The sequence below is a fragment of the Micropterus dolomieu genome, linkage group LG08 (genome assembly GCF_021292245.1).
Source record: "Micropterus dolomieu isolate WLL.071019.BEF.003 ecotype Adirondacks linkage group LG08, ASM2129224v1, whole genome shotgun sequence".
Lineage (NCBI taxonomy): Eukaryota > Metazoa > Chordata > Actinopteri > Centrarchiformes > Centrarchidae > Micropterus > Micropterus dolomieu.
This window is the reverse complement of record NC_060157.1, coordinates 17,092,059-17,119,899: the sequence shown is the minus strand read 5'-3', so window position 1 is coordinate 17,119,899 and position 27,841 is coordinate 17,092,059. Positions and strand designations below refer to the sequence as shown.

Sequence of the window (27,841 nt, the reverse complement as noted above, 5' to 3'; positions counted from 1 at the left end):
CATCTGCGCTCTGCTTTCCTGCATTCCCTTTTGAGGCTGCGAATGCTGTCATTTATCCAGGGTTGCTTACTAGCTTTAGACGTAGGCCTAACCTTTAGAGGAGCAGTAACATTTAGTGACGACAAGCAGATATGATTGAAGTGATCGACCAGATTGTTGGTGTTGGAATCAGACAGGTGTTGGCTTTGGCTCTGAAAGAATGCGCAAAACTTTGAAACACTTTGTTCATTAAAGATGCGAGAACACACGGAGCTTGGTGAGGCGGCATGAGTAACAGGCGAATCGCAGGTAAAAACAATACATCTGTGGTCAGATATGGTCATGTCCACTAATTCCACAGAGGAAATGCTGACACCCAGGGTAAAAGTCCAGTGTATGACCACGGTTATGTGTTTGCCCTTTGACATGTTGTTTGAAGTTAAAAGAAGTGGCCATATTTAAAAAGTTAGTTGCATTAACATTGTTGGGGTCATCAACATGAATATTACTGTACCCAGATACTGTACTTTTCCTCTAACACACAGAAACCTACTTTGGCTAGATTCCCTATCTATGTATGACTCATAATTTGATTTATTAATGAGACTTACTTTTGACTTTAATAACCACATAGATTGTGGACTTCTGATTGTAATTGTTGTTTTGTGACTACATTTCAAATATTGAATGATGAAAGTATCACTGGAAACACTGGTCTCAATTTATTTATTTCAGCTATAGTCTGAGATGTCTAAAATGTGGTATCTATTTAATCTGTTCTTAATGTTAATGTTTGTCTTTGTCTAAGTATAATAAATTGAGTGTCAATACTATATCATTTAATCTTACAAACACACCAGAGCTGCAACTAACAACAATTTAGATTTTAAATATTGTTTAATAGTTTAGTCTATTATTAGCGCTATTTACAATTTCTCAGAGCTCACAGCTCAGTTTGCTTGTTTTGTCCGATCAAGAAACTGGAAGATTATCAATCTGTTGCTTATACAACAAAGAAAAGCAGCGAATCGTCATTTTAAAAGCTGAAACCAGAGAATGTTTGACATTTGTTCATGAAAAATGATAAATCGAGTCATTGCAGCTTTAAATCATACATTATAATTGCCATTCTTTTCTTCTTTTTTTTTTTGGTGATGTGTTTGGAACTTGGCTATTATGAACTAACTTAGGGGTTAATTTTAGCTCCTTCAGTCATGTTCTCTTGTCAGCTTTGCGTGGGTGGTCTACTTAGGTCTTGTTGACATGTCATTTTGAGCATACATGACCCCACTAGACACAAACAGGAAGTGTCACACCGTCTGGACACTGGTATTTGGGCAATGCTAGCTAATGTTATCAAGTGGATGATTTATTTACGTGGGTGTCCAGGTTGATCTCACTAACACCAAATTTACCAACGTCTACCAACAGACCAGTTAATCAACATGGAAAACAACTCATGGATGAGGCAGAAGATAAGCACGCCTGACTTCTTGTTTTTCAGACCGTCCCAAGATCCGCATGCCCCGCGCCCTCAGATCCCGCTACGTCAAGCAGGTTGGAGAACAGATAAACCTGGTCATCCCCTTTCTTGTAAGCCAGCACAAACACATACCAGCTCTGAAGTCCATCAATAACATATGCAGATAGCACAGAAAACTTTACTCTTTTTCCAACTTGTCAGGGAAAGCCCAAACCTGCGGTGTCCTGGCTTAAGGACGGTCAGCCTTTGGATACAAAGAGGGTCAACATCAGGAACAGCGACAAGGACAGCATCCTGTTTATCCGCACCGCTCAGAGGGAGGACTCTGGTGTTTACGAGATGACTGTGAAAGTGGACAGCTTTGAAGACAAAGCCACTGTCACCCTTCAGATTGTGGGTAAGTCGTTTGTGTGTGAACATGCTTGTGATGTGTAAATGTTGATTTCAGAACCCCCCCGTTGACTCTCTGCTCAGCTGTTTGTGCAGCTGACTTGCCGACTTGTTAGTTCTGACACTTGTGACTCGCTCCGACAGAAATTCAAAGCGCCGGCCAGCATACATCACATCTCTAACAATGATGCCCTTTGACCCAAAAGTGTTTCACCCTGCTTTCAGCTGCTGCTGTTAGAGTGTATGGCCCGACGTTAGAGGCATTACTATACAAATATATGTTTGGGTGCAGACACCTTTTAATGCTTTGAGAAACACGCTGGGTATGATTTAAATCCTTTAATAAATACTTACAGTAATATGTGTCCTCAGAGCTGCCCGGCCCTCCTGCCAGTGTGAAGCTGGTGGACACCTGGGGCTTCAATGCTGCTCTGGAATGGACCCCTCCCAAGGATAATGGCAACACAGAGATCACTGGATACACCATCCAGAAGGCCGACCAAAAGACTGGGGTATGGTAGATGTTCACATACAAATACAGCACGCCAATCACGTTGACAGCATGTTTGAAGTTTTAGATATAAGCTGGATTAACATAGATACCTATCATGTAGTGTCTGTCATTGATGTTGATAGCAACACTAGACAAATGTATCGTGTATCATTGGGCCTGTCATGCTTTGATTATATTCCCCACTCGTTCGCTTACTGACACGGGTTATGAAGAATCGTCATGTGTCATTGATGAATGTGAGACTATTCGGTGCAGTCGCGGTATTCACATTGTTTGATTCACTGTGATAGAGACGAGGGGGTCACGGCTGAGCAGAAGATTTGCGGGAAATGTTTTTTCCTAGTTTACTGAGAAGATTACCTGCTTCACTCACTTCAGAGCGGCATAACCCGCCAGTGCGGAGGTAGAAGCTTTAGTTTAATGGAATGTGGAATTTAAACAGCTAAACCGGACCAGAAGAATTGATGGTTGCTCAAATTAAAACATCTGGCTAATGATGGGTTGAGTGATACCTCAGTGGTGATTACTAACCCAGCGAGGACACATGACAGTATAGCTTTCTGTCCGTGCTGTACTAAACAGGCTGTCCGTTGTGTCTCCGCCTCCAGGAGTGGTTCACGGTGCTGGAGCACTACCACAGGCTAACTGCCACCGTCTCCGACCTCATCATGGGCAACTCGTACTGCTTCAGAGTGTTCGCTGAGAACAAAGTGGGCATCAGCGAGATGAGCACCGTTACCAAGGACGTGGCCACCATCCAGAAGACAGGTGGCCTTCTTGATTCATTTCTTAGTCCTTCTGGGTTCAATTTGTTGACATGACAGAAGAGTTTAGTGTGTTCTTATACTTTAAGGAGCTGCAGTAAGTCAGTGGGAGTCGTGTGTGTGTGTGTGTGTGCGCGTGCGCGTGTGTGCATGTGTGTGTTTATATTGAGTGGAAATGGCCTTGGCACTGTAATCAGAAGTGGGTTGTACTTTTGGCCAGTGCTCAGCTGCTTCTGAAATAAATTTTAAGAGGCTCCGGCAACATCAAGACAGCTGGCAGAGCAAATGTTGCTCTTCCCGTGTGTGTGTGTGTGTGTGTGTGTGTGTGTGTGTGTGTGTGTGTGTGTGTGTGTGTGTATTTACCTGTGCGTGTGTCCCTGCAAGGAATGTCATGTAGTTATGTAGGTCAGTGCACTAAATCTGGTGATTTGTGTTTGCACTTAGGAATGTCTGTGTATGTGTCTTTTCCTGGCCAGCAGCGCTTGGTGTCTGTGCTCTGTACTCTTCAAAATGTTAATCATATATTTCATATCCAACGAAGGTTAAAGTCAAGGGCAACTGGACTTGGTTGAAGATACTGGAAGACGTTTCGTCCCTCATCCAAAGGACTTCTTCAGTTCTGACTGGCTGGCAGGGAAACTCAGCTATTTAACCTCAGTGGGGTCGTTTGCCCGGGTCATCGATACCGCTGGTTCGTTAGTGTTCCCGGTTGCTGTAACGACAGTCGTTACAGTCGTTAGGACTACCGGTGGCCAAGACTGAACGACCATCGTTGGTATCTTCACCTGGGGCCAATAGGTTACGTTTGTTGAGTTTCCTGGGAAGTGATGAAAGGACAGCATTGTAAGTGGGGGATAAGTGGTGGCGTAGACCCCCTCCCCTGTTCAATGACGGCTTCTCGACCCGGGTGTAGATGGCTTCCTTGACACCTCTTTCGTCGTTCAGTCTTGGCCACCGGTAGTCCTAACGACTGTAACGACTGTCGTTACAGCAACTGGGAACACTAACGAACCAGCGGTATCGATGACCCTGGCAAACGACCCCACTGAGGTTAAATAGCTGAGTTTCCCTGCCAGTCAGTCAGAACTGAAGAAGTCCTTTGGATGAGGGATGAAATGTCTTCCAGTATCTTCAACCAAGTCCAGTTACCCTTGACTTTAACCTTCGTTGGATAACTATGACCTGGATGACTGAGAATCTTCATAGACATATATTTCATGTAAAAATCATATGAAAATGGGACCATGTTGCAACACAACAATGCCACATTTCTGTGATTTTTGCATGGCTGCCAGCATGTCATGATAGGAAATAATGCATTCATGCACAGAAGGGTCAGACACAGATAAGCCACACTTATAAGTGATTTCACTGACAACAAAATACATTTATAATATGTCTTTAGCAAAAACTTTTAATCAGGACTATGTCAGTTTTGGAAGAAGAAATATCACATGTATGACTCTTCTCTACTTCTGGTACTGTTTCAATAAGGAGAGATCAATTGGACCCATCTTCTTTAAGTGTAGGCCCATGAAGATAGGTGAGAGGTGGAAGTCTAGACGTTGTTGGTGGTGGAGTAAAGCCAACAGACAGAAGATGAAACCTCTCTTGAGGGGCAAGGTGCTGATTGGGAGTTGGTGGGGGCAATGCTAGGTTTGAAAAACAGACTGACAGAAACAAAGAGATATTTAAAGAACAGCATCCGAGGACTAATTGGCTCGAGGAACGCGGGAAGAACGACCATGGGCCAGATATGGTGAAGTCAGAATTGTGAATGAAAGCCATTTTTAATTGCAGGAATTTCCAACAGAAAAACAGTGAGAGGGTCAAGATCTTTCTTATAGAACGTTCGCCACAACTTACAGTAGTTTAGCATTTTAGCTAAATGCATTTAGCATTACTGTCACTTGTAGCCACAATTCAGCAAACGTTACATAGTGCCACTATCAAACACAAGTTAGCTTCTTGTGCTTAACCACTACTTCTATGTATGCTACTGCTGCTTCACAGAAAAAAAAACCTTTGTGTGCTGTCAATAATTACTATTCCTTGCAGACAGGTATTGAAATTTTCCACAATACCACAATGTAGTTGCCAGTGAGATCTTAACCATGTGTTCGCAGGTATTGTCTACAAGCCTCCTGAGTACCAGGAGCACGACTTCAGCGAGGCACCCAAGTTCACCACAACCCTCAGTGACCGCGCTGCCACTGTGGGATATACCACCAAGCTTCTGTGTTCTGTTCGTGGATGCCCCAAGGTCAGACAGCCACTCCTGCACTTTATCCTATGAGTGCATCTTGTCCAGGGTGTCTTGTGTTATAACCTGTGATTGGTTGTTTGGAGCACATGCTCACTTAACACAGCAAGTAAGTGCTGGGGAAACATCTGGAAGTGAAGGGTTATGTCTTGAGATTTTCTTTGGAGAGATTTTGTATGTCTTTCATATTGTAGGGAGTTGAATTCTATTTTTTCTCATACCGTATTAGTTATTCTTTATTTAAACTGTTTGCTCTGACTTTGGACCCTGAATAAATCATTTGAGTGTGTGGTATACTGCTTCACATGGGGTATTAATGTCACTGCTATAAAGATCCACTGTGGGTCCGGGCTTACACTGGCATGTCTATGTGAAGTTTCAGTATGTCTCTCACTGTTCTTGGCGGCTGCTGCTCTGGTTAAACATATCTTTACAGTTGTCTGGCTGACGCAGGCAGCTTAGGTGGCAGGCCATCGTGGAAATGCAGTTGATTATGTGTCCTTGGCTTCTCGCACCAAGGACAGCAGTCTGTCTGCACATGCCAGAGTAGTCGAGCCTACATCAGTTTCTCTTTGATTTGCCTCAGACAGCTCTCAGCGTGAGTTGAGTTCTGTTATAAGAGCAACTGCGTTGTACCAGCTGTGTGAAAACCTATCCACGGATCATCTGTAGGGGAGAGAAAGACAGTCACTGAATACCTCTTTCATACAAGGAGACCCACATACTCTGAATGTGTACTGAACCCATGTTTGACCCCATACCTGAACATGCTGTCACAGGTTAATCCCTCATCGTCACCATTCACAGACACTTGGCTGTGGTCACATCACTATGTACCATATAATTATAATTACAAACAAATGAATTACATAAAATAAAACGGCATTTCGAACACCCACTCTCTTTCTATCACACATGCTTGTCCTCTCTCTCTCTTGCTTTGTTTATCTCTCTTTATATAACTTCTATAAAATAAGTGATTACACACTGTAAGCATCTTCAAGCATGTGTTAAGTAAGCCAATTTATCTTCTCTGGCTCGGAGTCCAGGAATCCACACAACCGCTGAGCAAGTCCAGCAGAAAGGCATGTGGTGTGATAAGTTGTCCTGCTGTCTCTGATAAGGAGCTGTCACAGATAGAGGGAGAGACCACATGGGGAGCTGAGAGGGAGAAGGGAGAGATGAGCATGGAAGACAAAGAAGAGGCAGCGATAAGATGTATAGCCTGTTGTCTTGTCATGGCTAAGTGGCGATGTTGCTTTATCACAGAAGGTACTATTTTTGCCACCCGTCCAGATACCAGCACTGTTACTATCAGTGTGACTGACATCCACACACATTGATGCCCAAAGACAGAAATACAGTGGGACAGGACAGAGAGAAAGGACGATAAAATGAAAAGAGCAGGAGAGATCATTGGGTGGGTTTAAATTGTCTTTATCTCTGTTATTTCTGTCAATTAAACAAGGCAAGGCAAGTTGGAGCAAACTGAGCTAATTTCCTGCGCCGGTTTGGTATCCTGGTTACTCGCTGTGCGCCCAATTGGGAGACTGCAGAGAGTGGGGCGATGCCAATCCAGCAGCATACTGCAGTCTTGGTGCAAGAATGTGGATGCCGTTTGGCTGTCTGTTGCCTGTCTGCTCAGAGCAGATCGACAGCTCAAGGCTGAAAATGCAGTATATCAAAATCGTTTTTTTTTTTACAAATCACCATGCCTTTCTGGGCTGATTCCTCGTTTAACTGACAGAGATAAAGACAATGTTAATTCATCTACTCATCTCTCCTGCTCTTATCATTTTATCTTTCTTTCTTACTTTTCCATCCCACCATATTTATGTCTTTGTGAAGTTAAACTAAGCAGGGCAAACAACATAAAGTAAAAAACTAATGTCATCTGTTGAGTCTTCTCCATCTCTATCAATCTCTCTGATGGAGGAGGTGAAGGATGATGAAAATGAGGGACATGATTTCACCCTAGGCAGTAGACCAAGTACTGTGCATTTGAGCCTTTGGCACAGAGAAATGCTGCTGCTGAAGTTAATGATGTCATTGCACCACCAACAAATAATGCTGCTAGTGCTTGTTACCTTGGTAGACCTGCAGGTTTTATATGACTGGAAGAGTCGGGTGTATCCTTCCAAATTCTTAGAGTTTGGATTGAACTTAAACTAAACTGGATAGAAAAAAATCTAATCCTTCTAGATGTTACGCCCTGCCCTCCATATCCTGCCACCAAAATGTCAAACTGCTAAATAATTTTAAAATGTCAAAGCCATTTCTCTTTGAAACCTGATGAATTAACTTATATACTTTTTTTTGCGGTTCAGTTAATATTAGTCAGTGGATCTTAACAAAGCAGTTTACAGCTCTTATCAGTTCTTACCTCAGAGAAAAACCTACATGCTCACAAAATGTTTGCCCTTCTTTACCACCTGAACTCGCATGACAGCCCCATAAGTCTCTAAAATAGAACCAACACATATTTTTAAATCTTGTCGTAACCAGCAATGCAGAACTAAATATGTTTCACTCATCAGGAGGAAGGAATGGTTGAAACAAACTGTTCTGAAATGCATCAGCTGAGGTGAAATCCAATAACCAGAGTCATCTTGCATTTAGCTGGACCATGAGGAAATCCACGCAGGGATAGCGTCACTGAAACCCGGAGCAACACATACCTGGGGTCAGGAAAAAGACATATGTTACTCCCATTCTACCCAACTGTCACACTGAGCACAGACTGCTTGAGCTCACTGGAAGACAAGCTGACAACAGACAGAAACTGAGGTCTAGTCAAATGTTTGTCTAAAAACATGTAAAACCATGTGTAAAATTGGAGTATTAAAAGTAAAGAAAACTGTTTACAGCAACGTTAGGGAAAATGCCAGAAGCTAGAAATGTTCAATAATATAAATAGTCAGAGCTTAGAGCTTTAAAAATAACAAAAGGAGGATTTTATTTCCCTCATTCCAACTATTGCACAGTTTATAAAGTACTAAAATTAATAACTAAACGGCATATTCTCATTAAATGTACCATGTCAAAAAAAATGTTTTGTCTCATACGTTGGTAAAAATCAGCCCAGCATGAGCTATAACAAATCAATGTGGTATGCTGTAGATAAGTTATTGAGCTTATAAATGTCTCCTCTCCACCTCTCAGCCTAAGATTGAGTGGTTGAAGAATCAGATGGTCATCGGTGACGACCCCAAGTTTCGGCAGATCTCTAACCAGGGCATTTGCTCCCTCGAGATCCGTAAGCCCTGCAGCTTCGATGGCGGTGTGTACACCTGCAGAGCCAAGAACGCCCAAGGAGAGGCCACTGTCTCCTGCAAACTGGAGGTCAAACGTACGTATCTACAGACAAATGAGAGAAAACATTTTCAGTGAACATAGTCAGAATCTATTTATTATATCTATCTATTTTTAAACTCTTTACTGGAATGGTAGCTTGATATTTAGCACACAGACATGACAGTGGGATCAATCTTCTCATCTAACTCTTAGCAGGAAATAAGGGTATCTCCCAAAATGTCAAACTATTCCTTTAAATTTGTTTGACCCTGCTTTGGTCCCAGTCGTTAATTCCAGTTTTCACAATGTTTTACCAAACATGATAAATGTAACAATATACCGATCTTAAATCCATTTAACAAACATAAATAAGCTGCATCTTTCTCTCCCAACAGAGATTATTCTTCCAGAGGCAGATAAGGAGAAGGGCAAATAAACTGACACCCAGACCTCCAGAGGTAAGGAACAGAGAAATATCCATTCTTGTTCAGTCAAACACACGGACATCACACTTGTGGGAGCAAATTTTATCGCTGTACATTTCCTCATAAATAACATCTTTATTCAAGTGCTACTACCATTGCTAACACTCTGATAAATAAATAACAACTATTGTAGTGTTCTTAAACTCATAGCATCAAATTAAAAATGAAAAACTAACGTGTCCTTCCCTCTCCTCTAACATGTGTCGCCCCACTTCTGCTCCCTCCTCTGTACATCTTGTCCATCGCATGCCCTGCTTTTGGATGTGGTAATGTGGCAAGGATTAATGTCAGTCAAATGGAAATACCAAATTTGATGTTTTTACAACTGTAACAGTTCTATTTTTACCCTTACTATTAGGCAGCCACGTTTGGGTTTTTAATATGGGACCTTCGTTTAAGCTTTTTAAATGCTTGAGTGGTGTAGCCTTTCAAGGAGTGTCGGGAGGCTTTGCTTGCACTGTCATTTCGACTGCTGACAGGAGAAGCCCCATTAAAGTATTTTTTTTTTAAAAGCAGGAAGTGGTGAGAGAGGGTAAAAAGGTGAAAAAGACAAAAAACAAACATTTTAGCAGGGCAGAATGATGAGACAATTGATGATGGTTGATGATGGTTGTAAAGGGGTTAAAGAGTGAAGGATAATGGTTTTATATTACTGTGAAGAACATACCACGGGTTATTTTTACGGCAGTGTGAAACACTATTACTTTTCATGCCCGCTGTACATTCAGAACACGTGAACAAGGGACCAATTGCATGATTTAAATTGTTTTTAGATGGAAGGTCCTTCATCTCTCTCCTTTGCCCTCCCTTTCTCTCCTCTTTTCCCCTCTCCGCTTACTGACCTCCTCCTTAGCATAAATTGGACCAGAATCTGACTACATTAAAACACACATTAATGAAGTAGCAAATTTATATGTGCTGCTTTTAGCGTGATTAGTCTACGCCTCCAGTGTGCATGCGATTTTTTCATTATTTACCCCCATCACATTTATATGCACTTATTTGTGGTAGTTTTTCATGGTAGCTTTTGATCGAGGGTGCAGCGAGTAAGGAAAATGTTCTGGGTTTTTCTTTGTTTTATTGTAAATGTGAGTTTAAACTGCTGTTCCGTTACATTGTAATACATTTATTCATTTAGCTGATGCTTTTATCCAAAGCAACTTACAATTGCTATGTATGTCAGAGGTCGCACGACTCTGGAGCAACTAGGGCTGTCCTGCTCAGGGACACATTGAACCTGGGTCTCTCACACCCCAGGGATGTGTCTTATCCACTGTACCATCACCACCACCAACCCCAACAACTGTCACTTACATGCACATGTGCACACATTTGCACGTGATCACTTGGTTATCCATGACCAAGTGATCATGTTTCTCCATCAAGAATCTTGCTGTTGCAGCTGGATTATTCTTAAATCACAAACTCATGTAAAGGGAAGACACCGTTGCTTTTTACATTTTGGAGAAGGCTGGCAATAATCTATTTTCTAATTTTCCAACCTAACCAGCCTGTCTGTGCCTCCCAGCCCCAAGGAGATTTGTTCCTAGTTGACATCATTAATAGTTACATTTTACACTTGGACCCTTAGAGGAAGATGTCATTTTTGGTACTTAACCTTGAATATAGGGCCTCAATTCCTTGTCTGAGTTGTTTTACATGAGCACATAAACTGGATGCAGTTGTTGTGCTACATGCACACTGCAGAGTTGACCTTCAGCATGGTCAGGGACACATATGTTCACACTGTACTGCAAATGAGGTCCCATGTCACCCCCCATCTCCTCCCCACGAACTGGCTCAAGTGATCGGATCTTAATGCATCCTTGATGTGTTTGGATGCATTCACATGTGTATTTACAGCTGTCCACTTGTGATCAGATTACCAAAGGCGCATTTTCATGCCAAATGTAAACTGCGCCCTATAGATGCCGTGATCGCTCTTGTGGGTCTACACAGAGTGTGGGGACGCGGGCTCCCAGCCGGCACAGCCATACATGGGAGGGCCCCACAAGGGGAAAACGAGGGATTAGGTAGGGAGCGCCTTTGGGTGGGGGTTACCGGGGTGATGTCAGCGCGGTACTCCGCAGCTTCTAAAAATGACTCCAGATGACGTGACCCAAAGTCAATCTCTTCACATTACCATGAGTCAACAGGCCGAATGGAGTGCTGTGAGAAGAAGGGAGAATGGCCTAAGGGGGCAGAAACCGAGCCAGATAATCCTCGATGGAAAATACGCTGTAGATATCTCTCTCTCACACACACACACACACGTACAAAACCTCTCTCACACACACACTTTCTCTCAGAACATTCCTGACTGAAGTGATTATTAACACCTCATGGCCCCATTTATCAATCTTCTTGTTTTGATTATTCCACCAGTGCTTTTAAAGGACCAGCAGAGGTCCAGGTCTTGTGTTTTAAGTGAGTTTATATGTGTGTGTCTAGGAGCCCACATTCTGTATATCCATCTAATCCTTTCTCTATGTCTCTCTTATCTTGTCCAGAGTGTTTGAAGATATGGAGAAAACATTGTGGCTGGATGTGCAGCAGTGTGTACATAATGAAGAAGGGGACAGAACAACATACCAACATATCCATTTCTTCCCCCACACACACCCAGACTCACCTACTCCTTCCAGTATGCAGGGAAGACCCATGCCACCCAACCCATCCCAGTTTGCCAAATGTTACATGTTATTTTAGCTGCTGACTTCAATGTTAGGCTATATTTGCCATTTTTTTTCTCTGCCTGTGCCCATGTGCCGTTTGTTGTAGTATGTGTATGTACTACCTAATAAAACAGTCAATCCTTGGACATGCTAATGCAATCACTGTATGGATGGTGTAATAAAAATTGTATTTTATTATATGTTATGTATTATGGATTTCTACACACGTCATTATAATTTTATAATGAAACAGCCCTCGTATATAGACACATCTGCTGGTTTTGAAGATGTGGGATAATGATTAAAGGGATGGTTGGTCCAAATTACAAAAAGTGGTATCTAGCCATGCAGAGGTTTTGATGAAAGCCACCTCACTGGTAGGTAGTGGAATTTTTGTTTGTGTTGCCTAAATCATTATAAGAAAAACCTCAACGTCTCTTTTCAACAGTTACTCAGGATAATTCTCAAACTATGCTGTCAACTATTTTTATTAGTCCTACGTTTTACCAAATAAATAACAGACGTCATAGTGTCTTTATCTGTAAAACTCAGCACGTAAAACCAAAACTGTCTGCTTGGCAAGACACAAGCAGTGATGAGGGCTTTTTTGATTGATTGGGTGAATGGACCCTTTAAATTATTATATTGCTATTTGCTTTAAGGTGACTAGCTTGTCAAAGGTGGGTTGAGGTTGCCTGAAGACGTTTCGCCTTAAATTTCATCAAACTTCCTGAATCCTGCTGGGGTGTGTTGACCAGGGTTGTTGTGCAGGTAATGATTGACCAAATAATCACAGGTAATCCAAGGGAGAAACAAGACAGGTAACATAAATCTAAACATAATCTTTAAAAACAATATTAAAGTACAAAACACTCGGCTCAAGTAAACTTTGATGAAAAACCTTTTACCTTGCACCACAGATAAGCCTTAACATGATCTCTCAAGTCCCTCTTGTTTTATAAAACGTGACAGATCCACAGTAGGGCACCAGTATTTTAAAAGGGTGGGGGCTTTTGCTACTTAATTTACTAGAGGGTGTTTACACAACTACAAAATGTCCCCAGTGTTGTAGCCCCCTGAAGAAATTCAGATTGAATCACAGGTCAGGTGGCTGCTCTACTATCAGACACTACTGACCTATAGTATGTCTGCCAGCACAGCAACTTAAATTTGTCACCCTAACTAAATAGTATATAGTAACATAGTATATAGTATAGTAACAATCTGACCACCATAAAGGAACAGTTTAGGATAATAGCCATGAAAGTAACATTGTTGGCAATGATAAAGCTTTCACAATCTGATGGGTCATGGAAATGGGTGTATCACTGGCTTGCCCAGAGCCCTGATAACCCAAACAGTAACAGCTAGTGTTATAGTACTGGAGTCTTACTGCTTACTTTTTACAAAAGTTTTGGTTGTGTAAAAAGAAGTTGGTTTATTTAGTAACACTAGATGCAGTAGCATGTCAGTGTAGGCCTACGAGTTTGTGTAAAACTGCTAATTTGATGTGCTTTAAATAATAATACAGTATACCGAGGGACTCAGAGGCGTGGTTGGGTTATACTGACACCTAATGGTGAGTAGCTATAGTGAAAATAACCACTAACCGGATCACAGAAATAACGCCTCATCTCAGCCAGCCATAGAGCTACAGGAAATCTTACTTTACCACAAGGTGTTGTAATTTAAGTGCTTTTTCTGATGTAATCATACTTAATAGCCAAAATACATAACTTGTGACAACTTAACGTCAAATGTGTGCATGTAAGTATTACATCAGTGGGAAATAACTTCTTTTCATTTGCATGTCTCGAAATGATTTTCAACTGAAGGGGTAAGGATGTCGTGATGTTTGTGGTTTACTGGCTGAGTTGTCTTGGTTCACTTATGTGTGAAAAAAACAACTTCCACTCATGTCACCCAAATCACGTCACACCTACAGGTTGAAAAATATCTACTCTGAAACTGCACCAAGGTAAGATAGTTAGGCCGGGATGGTTTGAGAAAGAGATTTGGTTTTAGTTCTGCTCAACCTGCTTGTGATTCTGTTACCAGAAAATAAAATGTGTCAGGCAATCTTGACATTCTACATTTTTTAAACTGGAGGGGAAACCCCTCTTTTAAACAGGCACAGTACACAATAAACACAATATTTGTTTGGTTTCAAACACAATTAACAAACTTGTCTTGCACATTGTTTCCGTTTTCCTTACATTTTTCAGCACAAATCAGCAGTTCCAGTGCATGTTGAGAAGTCAAACATCTGAGTGTGGTTGACCAACATATTTCCTGTTGCTTAAACAACAAAAAAGGCAGATGTCAGAGAGACAGGAAAGCTGTTGTCCTGAGGTGAGTTTAGAAATTAATCTGTCACACACGCCCATGTAGTCTGCAGTCTTGTTTCCTTTACAGAAGTTCTCTACACAGCAGATATATGACTCAACTCAGCAACCCAGCCTCTACATGTGCAGCTCAATGGAAAATGTGGCTTATCGGCGTCTTCAGTGTCATGTGTAAGTTTTTCGTCAATTGCATTTATTTTATAGCAATTTATGTGATGAACAAAGAATATTTTCTTGTACTTTAAAACACACACACTCTCACTCACCTTCATTTGATCTGACAGATTTCGCTGCTGTTTGTGCAGCTCAGAGTACTGGATATGGTAAGAAACATGTCAGACACACTGGCAAGACATTACAATGTATTTTATGCACATTGCACTCATTTTAAAATAGCAGTTACAAACTAATTTTGATCAACAATAAAAGCGTTAAGCTTCAAAGCAGTACGTTTTCTTATTCACCCAAAATACACAATAAATAAGGAAATATTCTGTTTCCAAGTTAACTTTTGTGATTTTAAACTAATTTACCTGGTGTTAAATATTTTGTTTGCTTGTACTAAATCAGAAGAAGGCAAAAAATAATGTTCAGGAAGTAAAACATGAGGAAAGTTAACATGCGGAACATGAAGTACTTTGTTGTCATGAGTCTGGCAGTTCCTATAATTACAGGCCTACCAGTGCAAGTTCATATTTCACTATTCTATAGTTCATCTTTAAACGTGGTTAGCTTTTCTAAACTGTAATGCCACTGTTCTTGTGTCATCCAATAGTATATGTGGTGGATAAAATAACACTTGATAATGTCCTTTGTAGTCCTGCAATGTGTGTGAATAGTAATCTCAGAGGGGTTTCGGTATTTAACTGCATTTTCTTGTCAGGCATTCCTGTTATTTTGTCCACCCCTTGTGTAGTATAACATTGGCTATTCCAATCCCTGTGTCAGCTCAATATAAGCTTAATTTAATTTGGTTTAAATTCAGTTAATTACTGCAGCTCTAAATAATTATTACTACTATTGCTGTTCAAATTTCTGCTTATATTTCCACCTGTGATGTAGGAAGAGCACAAATGCAGGCTGTTCTGATCTTAATTCTGTTCCCTACATCTCTCCTCTCATCACAGCCACCAGCACTGTCCCTCCAACCAGCCTTCTGTCAACAGAAAGTCCAACAATCTATGGTGAGATTTTAATTTCAGTTAAAGAACTGAAAGAACATCAATCTGAAAGAGTTAGCATGACCATGCATCCTCATTACATTTTGAAAGGCTTACATTTGGAATCCTGTTGATTTACTAGTGGAAAGACGTTACTTCCTGAAATCAAAAAGCAAAGATGATACATTTTGTAAGGCCTTAATGAGAAAATCCACCCATAATGAATAGGTACTTTTGTAAATTTTGGATAGTAAATCATACAAACACAGATGTATGAGAAATCAGAGCTTAAAAAATGCTATGACTTTGACAGTAAGTCTTCTAAGCTGTGAATTAGCAAATGTCACCTGTGAAATCACCACGGCCGTTGTCAAAAGGTTCTTGCAGATACTTTACTGACTGTTGTAGTTTATATAGTTGACATCATCACAACAAATGGTCTCTGAGCCTTTAAGAAGATGCCTGTTAAAATTTGATAAATTAAACTGAACTGTAATAATATATTATATATATTTGAAGAATTAAAATGTTAATTAAAATATTTCTTTATTATCTGAATGTAATTAATAATATCTTTAAAACATTCCCAGAGCCTCCCATACCATCTCTGCAGCTACAGTCAACCTGGTTGGATGTGTTCCCGTCTGAGAAAGTGGAGTTCAAGTGTAGCATCAATGGCAACTCTGACTGGACCTTCATCTGGTACAAAAATGAAGAGAAACTACAAGATTCAGATCCAAATGTGTCATTTTCTCCGGACGGATCTGTGCTTACAATTACTGCAGCTCAAACATATTCTGGAAATTATTCCTGTAATGGTCAACACAAATCAAAGGACATTCGCGCTGCAAATAGTTCATCACTCACACTCACAGTTAATGGTAAGTTTCATGTGTTCACCCATATTTTTGCAGACTGTCTAGACAGTAGTTAATATCCTTATTGAAATGGCCAATTTTTTTGTTTCTTCTTTCTGATTAGCAAACAAGCCCAAGCCCACTTTAAGCCAAAGTCTGAACTATGGCAGGATGTTCGTCGGAGAGTCTGTAAACTTCACATGCAAGGTCGACAAGTCTTCGGGATGGGAATATCTATTTTACCATAATGGAAATGAAATTCAAGTACCTGATGTTCATTATGCCATAGATTCTATAGATCATCCTAACAATGGAGAGTACCACTGCAAAGCCAAGAGAGGCAAAGGCCCATTTTACACAGAGGAGAGTGAAAAAACAACTCTGCTGGTCTCTGGTAAGCTATGAACTTAATCACTTTGTCACCAGCTAAGTCAAACTGCACTGCAAAGAGTACTACATGAGCCTTTATGCACACATCTATAGTCCTTTCATCTGTGAAAGTAGAAGTTTAGATGATGCACCCTTCTGATTGTATGTAGTTATTTTATTTGGGTTTGATCTTAAATTTCTTTCAAGACTTTTAAGATTTCTTTGCGATGCTTATTTTCAGACCCACCCAAACCGTCTCTAAAGCTGCAGACTGCCTGGCCAGATGTGTTCAAAGGTGAAAAAGTGGGGTTCAGCTGTGGAACCAGCAGCCCGGACTGGAATATTATCTGGTACAGAAATCAAAAGCAGCTCCAGGAGGACTCAGTCCTTACCCTGGAGGAAGAGGTGCTCAACATCACCTCGGCCAATCCAACCCATCAAGGAGGCTATGCCTGCAAAGCTCATCTTGAAACCAGGGGGGTCAGCTCTGGATTTAGCAACACAGTTGATGTCACAGTTTATGGTGAGCTTTCATGCCTCTGTATAGCATTACATACACTTTACATGAATACAGCTATCTTAAAGAAAGAGAGAGTTGGAGAAAGCATATATCTGTAAGCTAAATATAAAACCACTCTAAACAGCCAGTAGATTAGAATAGCTTTGAGCCTGGAAGTGGGGGGGGGGAGCTAGTCTTGACTGCCCCAAATGTAACAAAACCTGCCAGCACCTCTAAAGCACACTTTTTAACATGTCATATCTTGTGTGTTTAATCCCTACAAAAAACAAACTGAAAATGACGTGGTTTTATGGTAGGCTATGTGCTGGACTCTTTCTTGGCTTGGAACAGTGATTTCCTTAAGTCCTCTTTTCACTGTGAGATTGCCGGGCTGGTTGGGCTGGTTGGTACATTTGGACAGAGCCAGGCCAGCTGTTTGCCCCATGGATGCATTGGAGAGTCCTTATAATACAGCCGTGGTTTCCCTTTGTTTTGTTTTAGTCTTTTTTTGTGCTAACTTTAGCTAACTGGCTGTTAGCAGTAGTTTCGTTTACCACAAAGACAGATATAAGAGTGGTATAGATCTTCTCAACTCTAAATATTAAATATAATAAATATTGTTCTTAAAATCTCTAATCTCTTCCTAATGTCAGTAGCCTATTCAACTTGATTAAAAGAAGAATACATTTGGGTGGTCAAATGCTGATATATGTGACTGCTTCTCAAGTTTTGGGGCTGTAGCAGTAATATGGTGTGAACTGCTTTTCTGTTTTAGAAAAAAAACCAAAACCAACACTGAGCAAGAAACCTGATTTGAATACGACGTATGTTGGAGAAACGGTGAACTTCACTTGCAAAGTTGATGTGTCCTCGGGCTGGGAGTATCATTTGTACAAAGACAAGAATCTCCTTGCCCCCAGCAGCCCCCGTCATGAAATCCGTTTTGGTGCTGCTGAAGAGGGGCAGTATTGGTGCAGGGCCACCAGAGGTGTAATATCAACAGACGACAGTGAGAAAATAACACAAGTTGTCCTTGGTAGGTAAAAACAGCAAAGTGATGTTATTTCAAGCACTGTGTTTACAGTAAGAAAATGTGTCGTAAATATGTAAAATGCTAATCATCTATTCTATGTATATTAAATCATTGTTTTATTTTGTCCTGGTGCTGTCACCAAAGGTTTCAAGAACCTACAGGCTGCTCTTGAATTTGGTGAAAGAGTATTTTCAGTGTCTTGCTTCCGTTATTTTATGCATTTGCTGTTGAAACAGGAAGTGGTGGTGTAGCATAACGCAGGGAGGGATGGCTCAGAAGTGTGTACTCTATTTGTACCCATATCAGTTTTATGTACGGGAAGGAGTGCTAGTATCGGCCAATGAAATGAAACTAGTCAGAAATAACTCATTTTTACACTTCACACATGCTACCGTTTTAATTTAATTTTAATTTTAAACTTGTTCTCAATGTTTAGAGGACAAAATCTAACTAAAATCCTACTGTTTATGAGCTCAGTCTATAGTTTTACATTTTGAGGTATTTTTGTTGTGCAGCTGTTAAGAAACTTGTTCCTGCTTCCTTCACATTAATACTTGAAGTCCGTGCTTTCTTCTCTAAATCACATGAATCATGGAATATTGTGGTTTGAGTTGACTTGGTAGCATGGGTGCCTCGGTTGACTGGCCTGTCTTCACACATTATAGACTGCCATTTCTACAATTCACACATTGTAGACTGCCATTGTGAATGGGGCGGCTGTGGCTCAGGAGGTAGAGCGGGTTGGCCGTTAATCGGAAGGTCAGCGTTTCAATCCCTGGTTGCATGTCGAAGTGTCCTTGGGCAAGATACTGAACCCCGATCTGCGGCTATTCCGCCAGTGTATGAATGAGTGTGAATGCTAGTTTCCGTTTGAGCACTTAGGCTCAGTGTATGAATGTGTGTGACTGGTGAATGCAGTGTAAAAGCGCTTTGAGTGGTCGAAAAGACTAGAAAGGCGCTATACAAGTACGGAGCATTTACATTTAAGTCTGCGTGTGTTCTTATATCTTTAGAAGAATCTTTTATTTTGTTGTTGGATCACAAGACAAATTCACTGAGGATCTATTTTTTAAATGACTATTATGTGATGACTATTTAGTATTCAAGTGATCATAACACCCAATATGTTGTCCTCTTTTATGCAAGCTTGATTGATATAAGCAGATGCAATAATTATGCTTTTGTGTGTGTGATATAAGCAGATGCAATAATTATGCTTTTGTGTGTGTGATATAAGCAGATGCAATAATTATGCTTTTGTACCTTTCTCAGGCTTTATACTGTATGGTAAAATCAAATGCAACCAGGTTATCTCAGAGGATATGAAGAGGGACTGATGTGCCTCTCTCTCCCTAGAAATTCCTGTTCCATCTTTGGAGCTGATAACACCTTGGTCGGATGTGTTCCCCGCTGAGAGTGCGAAGTTGCGCTGTGGGATAAACGGCAGCTCTGACTCGTGGACATATACGTGGTACAAAAATGGACAGGAGATCCAGCCTGATAATGTTGTGTCTTTTGACTCGAATAGAGCTACTCTTTCCATCAGCTCTGCTTCAGCTAACCATGCGGGAAAATATGAATGCAAGGGGCACCTGAAGGACAGGTCCGTCATTAGCCACCCTAGTCCTCCACTTGATCTCACAGTATATGGTGAGTTTCCTTTTTTTTAGTTGCACAAAAATACAAATAATTTAGCTAAATCTGCAAACAGGGGGATAAATATCTGTTTAAGGCACATCTAGTGAAACGCTAGATTGTTTTTACACTGGATGCATTGTGCATACTGATGGCAATGACATATTTACTTACTCAGATCAAAAACCCAGTGTCATCCTGACACAGGATCCAGACTACAATGTGATGTTCTCTGGGGAGTCAGTCTCCTTTAGCTGTCACATACACGTCTCTTCTGGATGGGAGTACCAGTGGTACAAAGGTGACCGTAAACTCATCATATCTGGAAACAGTCACACCATCAAAACTGTTGCAAGATCAGACACTGGATCATATAGTTGCCAAGCTAAAAGAGGAAGTAATACAGTCTTCAACTCAGACCAGAGTCAGGTTGTAACACTCGACATAAAAGGTACGTTTTTGTTTAATTCCTCCAAACATTTATTTGTAGTACGCAGGTCACTTTGTATTTCTGCAGTGCATCGCTGATCACTTATTATGCTATTATCTGGTTGGTCAGATGTTTTAAAGTACAGTTTAAATACAGCAACTGTTGATATCACAAAGTGTACACTGATGCACATCTTCTTTATGTATTCAGAGGACAAGCCTAAACCCTTGCTGACTCAACATCCAGACGCTGACAAGATGTACACCGGAGAGTCAGTGTCCTTCGAATGTAAAGTTGAACTCTCGTCTGGTTGGGATTACATCTGGTACAAAAATGGAGAAGCACTCTCTATCAACAGCAGTCATTTTAGCATTGATCCTGCCAATTTGTCTAACACCGGAACTTATGAGTGCATGGCCACAAGAGACAAAACAATGTACAACACGGCGCCTAGTGATAGTCGGAAATTAAACATAATTGGTGAGCCAAAGAACTGTTTATTGTTTAGAGGAATAATTCTGCCTTCATCTGTGCTTATTGATTGCATGCTATAAAATACAAAGAGGATATCTTTCAGGATATTAGAAAGTGCCTAATGTGTCTGTTTCTGTTTAGACATTCCTGTTCCTTCTTTGAAGCTGATGACACCGTGGTTGGATGTGTTTCCCAGTGAGAGTGTGAAGTTTCGCTGTGGAATGGATGGCAGCTCTGACTCGTGGACATATTCATGGTACAAAGATGGAAAGGAGCTTCAGGCTGATGTTGTGTCTTTTGACAAGGATAGAACTACTCTTTCCATCAGTTCTGCGTTGGCCAAACAGCATGGGCATTACAGCTGCTCCGGAAAACTGAAGAGCAGGTCTGTCAGCAGCAAACATAGTTCGGGTCTAACACTTGATGTTTACGGTGAGATTTGTTTCTTCCTTTTTGACAGTTCTTTAGAGAAATCTTTTGTAATCACTTGTTTTATTTTGACTCCTTGTCACACTGGAAGAGGTGGCCAGTGTCAATCCTACACTAAACAAGATGTCATTTTAAAGAAATGGTTTGAAATTTTGGGAAGAGAGTTAGATTAGAAGAGCGATACCCCTCACATATCTATCCTGTTCAGTTTGACGCTAGGAGATGGTTAGCGTAGCTTAGAATGAAGACTGGAGGCAGGGGGAAACAGCTAGCTGGTGGTTGCCTAGCGACCTAACTCTAACAAGACTCCAGGAAATCCGCACATAACCTCACACTGAACCACAAAATGTTGTTTTTACGCTCAGGTTTTTGTACAGATAAAACAAATGTGCTATAACATGTTAATTATTAAGGAGGTTGTTTTTACCTTTGGACAGAAACAGGCTAGCTATTTCCCCCTGCTTCCAGTCTTTATGCTTAGCTAAGCTAACCATCTGTTGGCTGTCACTTTATATTTTATGGACAGATAAGAGAGTGGTATCAAGCTTGTCATCTAACTGTCAGTAAGAAAGCAAATTAATGTATTTTCCAGTATGTCTAACCATTTCATTAAATAAACTGACTGAATGGTTTTCTTCTTCAGGATACATGTTTCATTTTGTAAAGGAAATAAAAGATAAAAGACAGCTTCTCCTTACCCTGGGCTGTGCAGTGTGATATACATTAAAATGCTGTCTAATAGCAATGGCATTATTATCACCCCCCAGATACGAAACCCACAGTAATACTGACGCAGAATCCTGAGCACGATGTGATGCACACTGAAGATTCAGTCTCCTTTAGCTGTCACATTAATATCTCCTCTGGATGGGAGTACCTATGGTACAAAGGTGAAAATCAACTCACCGTATCTGGAAACAATCACACCATCAAATCTGTTGTGACATCAGACTCTGGGTCATATAGATGCCAAGCTAAAAGAGGAAAGGATACAGTCTTCAAGTCAGACCAGAGTCAGGGTATAACACTCATAATTGAAGGTACGTTTTTTTTTACTTCCCTGTTAACATTTTTTTTGTATGTGCACGTGTTGAATGTCACAACTTTGATTGTGTTTCTACAGAGCGCCCACAGGCTCATGTAATCCTGTTAACTGGCTGGTCCGAGGTCTTCTCCACTGACAGTTTGGTGCTCAAATGTGTGGTGCAGGATAGCCAGGAAATTTGGAACTACACTTGGTAGTAGTCACAAAAAACACCAATTAATACTACAGAGTAAAGTTTTCTAAAGTCATTTATATGTGTACCATGTGGATTCTCACATTTCTGAAAATTCAAACTTGCAAAAATTTAACAGGTCCAAAGAGAACGAACGTATTGATGGGCCAACCTCTGAGATACATAGAGTCACACCCACAAATGATCCTGCACAGAGCCAATACACCTGCCAGGGCAGTCGCACCGGTAGACCATCTTATTCGAAACCCAGTGATTCTTTTAAGACCAAGAACCTTCGTGAGTAAAACAGAGGTCTGGAAGTTATGCATTTTTACCCTACAATTGTTCTTTCTCATTCCATTCTGTTTATATATTTAATCTGTAGTTTTGAAGAGGAGGGTGCTTCTTTCCATCTCTGGCTGTATCTTCTGTGGCATCATCGTGGTCTTCCTTGGATGCATTGTCCTGAGGGTCATCCGCAAACGAGGTTTGGCTTTTGTTTTGGGGACTTTTTGAGTGCATGGATTATAAAAATGTTCATTATTAAAGTAGCTATTATCAATATTATTGAAGTAACAATTTATCAATGACAATGTGAAAACAACATGACAATGTGGTTGCTTGTAGTGGTGAACCTACACAGAATTATCACCCAATTCTCCAGCTCTGCTTGGCTTTTCTGAGCAATTTTAGCTCAGTGAAAACTCTCTAAAAACAAGCTGTATACTACCTGCCTGGCACCGAACATCAGACATGCTCAATTAGTGACTAGCTGATGAACATAGTGGAATATTTAGCAGCTAAAGGACCAGATATTTCCCTCAGTAGTTGATAAAGACCTAAAACAGAGTGAATATTGGACAGAAACTTTACTCCAAATGAATGATAATGTTTTTGCTACTGGATTTGTAAATAAGAAACTGTTTGCTAACACGTTTGCCACGTCAACTTAAATTGTGATGAAATGTTGATGGATGTTGTATTCACACTTTGTTTCCGCTCTCCCAAGAATTTATATCATCTCAAATTACTGTGACTTATTTTTTTCTTATCCCATAGGTGATGATGATGATAAGCCAGAAGAGGCAAACCTTTTTCTCAGCATGGCCCAGCTAAAGGACCGTAATGGTATGTTGACACCACCTCTCGTGGTTTGTGGTTACGGTCACCATTTCTGCATCTGCTGCACCACTAGTGATTCATTTCTCAAGTAGTTGGTATTCTTGAAATTGTCTGTGTAACTACTTGTTGACATTTTGACTCTTTTATAGTTTGTCTTTAGCCATTGGTACTCTTGTTTTAAAGTTCCTTCCTCCGCCCCGCAGATGCACCCTGTCCGCTGGTTGACTACATCACCGATGAAGCAATTAATGCTTTAGCTAAAGGTAAAGAACCCACAGATGAGTGAAGCATATGATACAAAAACTATAAACCAAACATTTTGAGAATTCCCTTTGTTTATCCCTTACTGAAATCTTGGTTTCTTTTTTTTTTAAACAACTTGACCAGCAGAAGGGGGTGAGAATGGCACTGTTTGCAGTGAAACAACACCATTACCAATAACCTCGCAGGAGGACCAAGGTAACAAAGTTATATTATATGTGGACTTTTTCTCTCTGATGACAGGCGTTGTGCCAATGTCTTATAACTGAAACCATAATGTATTTCTAATCCATCTTTCCACTTCTCGCCCTTCTTGTGTTCTAGCTGTGGCAACTGAGGGCCATGATACAAAAGAAAGCGACGGTGGGCTGGTTTCCTTTAAACAATGAGTCACTGAAGCTCTCTTTGCATCAGTTTAGATAAGTTGAGATACTAAGAGACTCCGATAATCATTAACAAGTCTATAGAGTTGCTACAGCCCGGTGAGGCTCATTAAGTACCAGAAAACAAAAGTTTGGCTGTATGAAAACTGGAGAGACAATTTCGCTATTGTGCAATGCTTACCATTAGGGCGAAAGAGGAAAGACCAAGATGTGTACAGTGGTCAGCAGAAGACATCTAAGACTCATCTCTACATGGTCAGCCTCAGGTGTGCTTTGACCTGAACGCAAAGGTTCTAAGGTTCACTATGTTAGCCATACCACCCATCCATCCATTAGCTATATACGCTTATCCTTGAGGGTTTATATGATAATCATCAATCATATACTGTACATTTTTAGCTCTCAATTATTGTATCCACTGTACATATGTGATGATCTGTAGGATCATTTTTCAATTCCTACAGCAAACACCAGATGTCAGTAGATGTAAGTTAGCTTATTTAATGTTGTTAATGGTTCAGCATTGAATCTTATAGGCAATCAGTTGGATATTGTATGATATATTTATATACAATAAGTGATGCTGTATAAATACCATTCAAGCATTTTGTGTCTCCCTATGAACTTAGCAAAATAAAAAATACAAAATGTTGCCACGACTGTTCATTCAAACTAATACTGATCTGCACCAGTAAATATGACCGCAAGAAACACACGTTTAACCAGTGGGAATTTGACAAGAAGGTCGATTTTGTGGTCACGTCAGTGGGGAGATCTAGTCCATCATGTGCTCCTGTAACAAGACAAGGGACAAAAGACAAACATTATCCAGACAAACATTTAAATCCAAAGCTTTTTATTAAGAATAAAGCATGTAGGCCCAGAACACACACAATACTTACCAACTCACATCTACTTGAGGATATCAGCCAGTTTCTCCATGTAGTAGTCGTAGTTCTCCTGACAATCCTCCCAGGGTGTAAAGCTCTGGTCCTCCTTCTCCACATACGTTTCCCAAACATGTAGGAAGTCAGACGGCTTCATCATCCGCAGCTTGCAGCCGGCACTCACCAGAGCCCGGAGCCCTTCCACTATCTCCGGCTGCTCCCACTCAAAGAGACGGGAGCAGAATATGCAGAGACGGACCTTTTTGCGCTGCTGGAGGATGTTGGCCAGCTTGGATGCACAGGCTACACAGGGACTGGATGATACATACCATGTGACTTCGCACTCTTGGGAAGTGTTAGGGAGCACCTGGAAAGGAAAGAGTGGAGATAGATGGAGTCAAAGAAACTAATATTTTACATATAACACAAAAAGTGCTTGAAAACTATAAGGAAACTGACCTCCTGTGGGGTTCACTTGTGTGTAACATTCTATAGTAAGAAAAGCTGAATGTGAGCGTCCATTACCTGTTGAAAGAATGCCTCTTCAGCATGAGCTGTGGCATGTTCATCCTCCATATAACCTTTCAGAGGCTCTGTGCTGCCTCCTGGTGTATCCACTCTGAAGCACAGGAGGGTCTTGTTCCTCCCTGATGAGTATTCCACGTTCCTGAACTGAAACTTGAAGTAGAACGGACTCATCTGTTCTCTGGTGGAGATTGAAAGTGAGAGTTTTCTTAAATCTAATATGAAGTTGCCTGTTTTCTCGTCAGTGAACGCCAAACACCACACGCCAAGCACTAGCTGTCATTATCATTGGGGCTCCTTAAGTGCATGATGCTCAGGTTAGAGTGAAACAGTGAAAAAACCATCAGCATGATTATCTATCAACAGTGCTTTCAAAGTAATCTGTCTGTGAATGCCGATCCAGGTGACACTAACACCAAGAGCATGAGTCACTCATTTTGTGAAGCATTTGTCAACCATCCAAGACACAGTAAAAGAGTAATGATGGTGAGTCTTCGATATAGACTGTGGTGACACAGTGGATGGAATATTAATGAGGCAACTGCTGAGTAAACTGATGTTTCTATAAATATTTTTGGCTTTCACATCATCCCACAGTCTGTGGATGTGCCAGTCCACTGTACAAAACACATACCCATTCTGTCTGAATATATCCATTGTTATATTGTACATGAATAGCCAGATGGACTACATAAATAGATTTCTTATAGCTTTGATATCAAACACAGAGGACAAAGACTGGGGAACAGATGCTAGGCAGAGTGACTCATCCCTATTCTTACTGCTGGGTTAGTAAAGAGGGCAGGTGCAAGTCATTACTATCCTTCCTCACTGAAATCAACTATAGACCATGCATTGGGAACTCTATGACTTGGAGAAAGACATGAAAAACTACTTCAACTACAAAGTGACCAAAAGTGGGTATGTTAAAAAACTGTATCACAAACTGTCTCTCACTCTTGTGGCAGAGGTATTAAATCTTACCCACCCTGTGACAATCTCAAATGGTGGCAGCTCTATGGGCTGAAACTCTCCATTTTCTTCACTGTTAACAGCCTCCGCTCCTGTTGCCCCTCCACTTTCCCCATTTGTCTTCTCTTCGTCCGTCTTAGGCTTCTCAGGCGTCTTCTCAGTTTTTTTCACTAGCTTGTCAGGCCTTTTTACGATCTTCTCCTTCCCCTTTTCCTTCTCCTTGTCCTTCTCGTCATTTGTTTTGTTTTCCACCTTCTTCTCTTTCTTCTTAACACTGACCCGGCTGTTTCTGTCCGCCATGATTTTGGGCAAGTGGGTGAGAGTGTTGTGATAAAGAGAGGGCGGGAGAGAGCGAGAGAGATCGCTCTCAGTGTAAGTGGAGTGATAACCCTAGTGCATACACAGAAATAGATCCTATTGTGTGCTATGGTTGGAGTCATGTGCATGTCTGGCCGAGGCAGGCCCCCTTTCCATGCCATGGCTGTTAAAAGGCCAAAGGACAACACAAGAGTGAGCACCCATGTGTTGCATGATGAAGGCAGGGCAAGACTGGACTTATATCACTTACACACTTTATACAGTTGGCAAATTGAGTAAGGAAGTACCTTATTCTATGTATAAATGTACAATTTCAAACACAAGAGGTAGCGCTTTTTTCCACCAGGCTTTAACTGTCAACAGGCCAGCAACAGGCAGGTTATTAATAACGATGCTTGGCGGTGTGTGTGTGTGTGTGTCTGTGTGTATGGGGTAACTAGGGCTCTCTTGATACTAGCACCACTTTTGTTTGTGCCAGATCCAATGTCCTGCAGCCCTTTAGGCCTTGGGAATACACCAAGGCCAGCTAAAGGGCACCCCAAATAGGGGAACGTTGGGAGCAATGCAGTACAAACAGATACGACCACAATGTGTAAGAGAGTATTTGTGTCTGTGCTATGAATAAGAGCGCAGAAATGAAGTGTGGCCCAGTGTGCATGTGCGTGTGAACAATCAATCTATGAAATCACCCTGCATCAATATGGTTCTCTGCTGAGGCCATTGCATGCGGGAGGGGGAAAATTGGTTTTGTAAGAGTGTGCGTTATTTTTCTGTGTATGTGTGTCCATGTGCGGCCAGAAAATGGCTTTCTGCACTGCAGATGTAATAACTTGAGGCATAAGGGAGAGGGCGGGAGGGAGGGGGCAGTTCAATTACAATTTCCTCCCCTCCCTCAGTCTCACTCTCTGCCAAGTAATTCATTTCAGAGGCAATTACCAATAGGACCGTAGCGTCTAACTCATATGGATGAGCTGTCACAGCCTAGGGGTGGGGGGGTGGGGGGGAGATGCTTCAGGCTGCTCCACATGCACTCACAAAAAACAACACACCCCGTGGGAATGAGCAAAAACACATTTTT

At 41.1% G+C, this 27,841-nt stretch overlaps 3 protein-coding genes across 9 annotated transcripts; 2 read left to right on the top strand and 1 right to left on the bottom strand.

Moving 5' to 3' along the window:
• Positions 1-1,458: 1,458 nt before the first annotated feature.
• On the top strand, positions 1,459-11,993 carry LOC123975826 (myosin-binding protein H-like). Of its 5 annotated transcripts, XM_046057609.1 has the most exons (8): positions 1,459-1,572; positions 1,664-1,859; positions 2,225-2,364; positions 2,975-3,134; positions 5,257-5,393; positions 8,556-8,742; positions 9,083-9,145; positions 11,683-11,993. In XM_046057609.1, the coding sequence occupies exons 1-7, from the start codon at positions 1,501-1,503 to the stop codon at positions 9,121-9,123; spliced, it is 933 nt and encodes a 310-aa protein (XP_045913565.1). In that variant the 5' UTR covers positions 1,459-1,500; the 3' UTR covers positions 9,124-9,145; positions 11,683-11,993. The 5 variants fall into 5 exon arrangements, 4 of the variants coding, with proteins under 4 accessions (XP_045913565.1, XP_045913568.1, XP_045913567.1 ...); XR_006826168.1 differs by lacking the exons at positions 9,083-9,145; positions 11,683-11,993 and adding an exon at positions 8,013-8,180 and having other exon boundaries at positions 8,556-8,696; XM_046057612.1 differs by lacking the exons at positions 9,083-9,145; positions 11,683-11,993 and adding an exon at positions 8,013-8,076 and having other exon boundaries at positions 8,556-8,665.
• Positions 11,994-13,985: 1,992 nt separating this feature from the next.
• LOC123975691 (carcinoembryonic antigen-related cell adhesion molecule 5-like) lies at positions 13,986-24,713 on the top strand. Of its 3 annotated transcripts, none has more exons than XM_046057366.1 (20): positions 13,986-14,199; positions 14,281-14,363; positions 14,477-14,515; positions 15,320-15,376; positions 15,943-16,233; positions 16,334-16,603; positions 16,820-17,101; positions 17,853-18,113; positions 19,467-19,760; positions 19,924-20,196; positions 20,386-20,655; positions 20,791-21,081; positions 21,846-22,118; positions 22,202-22,316; positions 22,435-22,592; positions 22,681-22,782; positions 23,355-23,423; positions 23,621-23,680; positions 23,805-23,876; positions 24,003-24,713. In XM_046057366.1, the coding sequence occupies exons 2-20, from the start codon at positions 14,285-14,287 to the stop codon at positions 24,065-24,067; spliced, it is 3,321 nt and encodes a 1,106-aa protein (XP_045913322.1). In that variant the 5' UTR covers positions 13,986-14,199; positions 14,281-14,284; the 3' UTR covers positions 24,068-24,713. The 3 variants fall into 3 exon arrangements, with proteins under 3 accessions (XP_045913322.1, XP_045913321.1, XP_045913323.1); XM_046057365.1 differs by having other exon boundaries at positions 14,278-14,363; XM_046057367.1 differs by having other exon boundaries at positions 13,987-14,363; positions 23,808-23,876.
• On the bottom strand, positions 24,611-27,167 carry apobec2b (apolipoprotein B mRNA editing enzyme, catalytic polypeptide-like 2b). Its single transcript, XM_046057368.1, has 4 exons — positions 26,462-27,167; positions 25,474-25,654; positions 24,964-25,315; positions 24,611-24,854 (listed from the first exon to the last, which is right to left on the bottom strand). The coding sequence occupies exons 1-3, from the start codon at positions 26,743-26,745 to the stop codon at positions 24,974-24,976; spliced, it is 807 nt and encodes a 268-aa protein (XP_045913324.1). The 5' UTR covers positions 26,746-27,167; the 3' UTR covers positions 24,611-24,854; positions 24,964-24,973.
• Between the last annotated feature and the right edge of the window lie 674 nt (positions 27,168-27,841).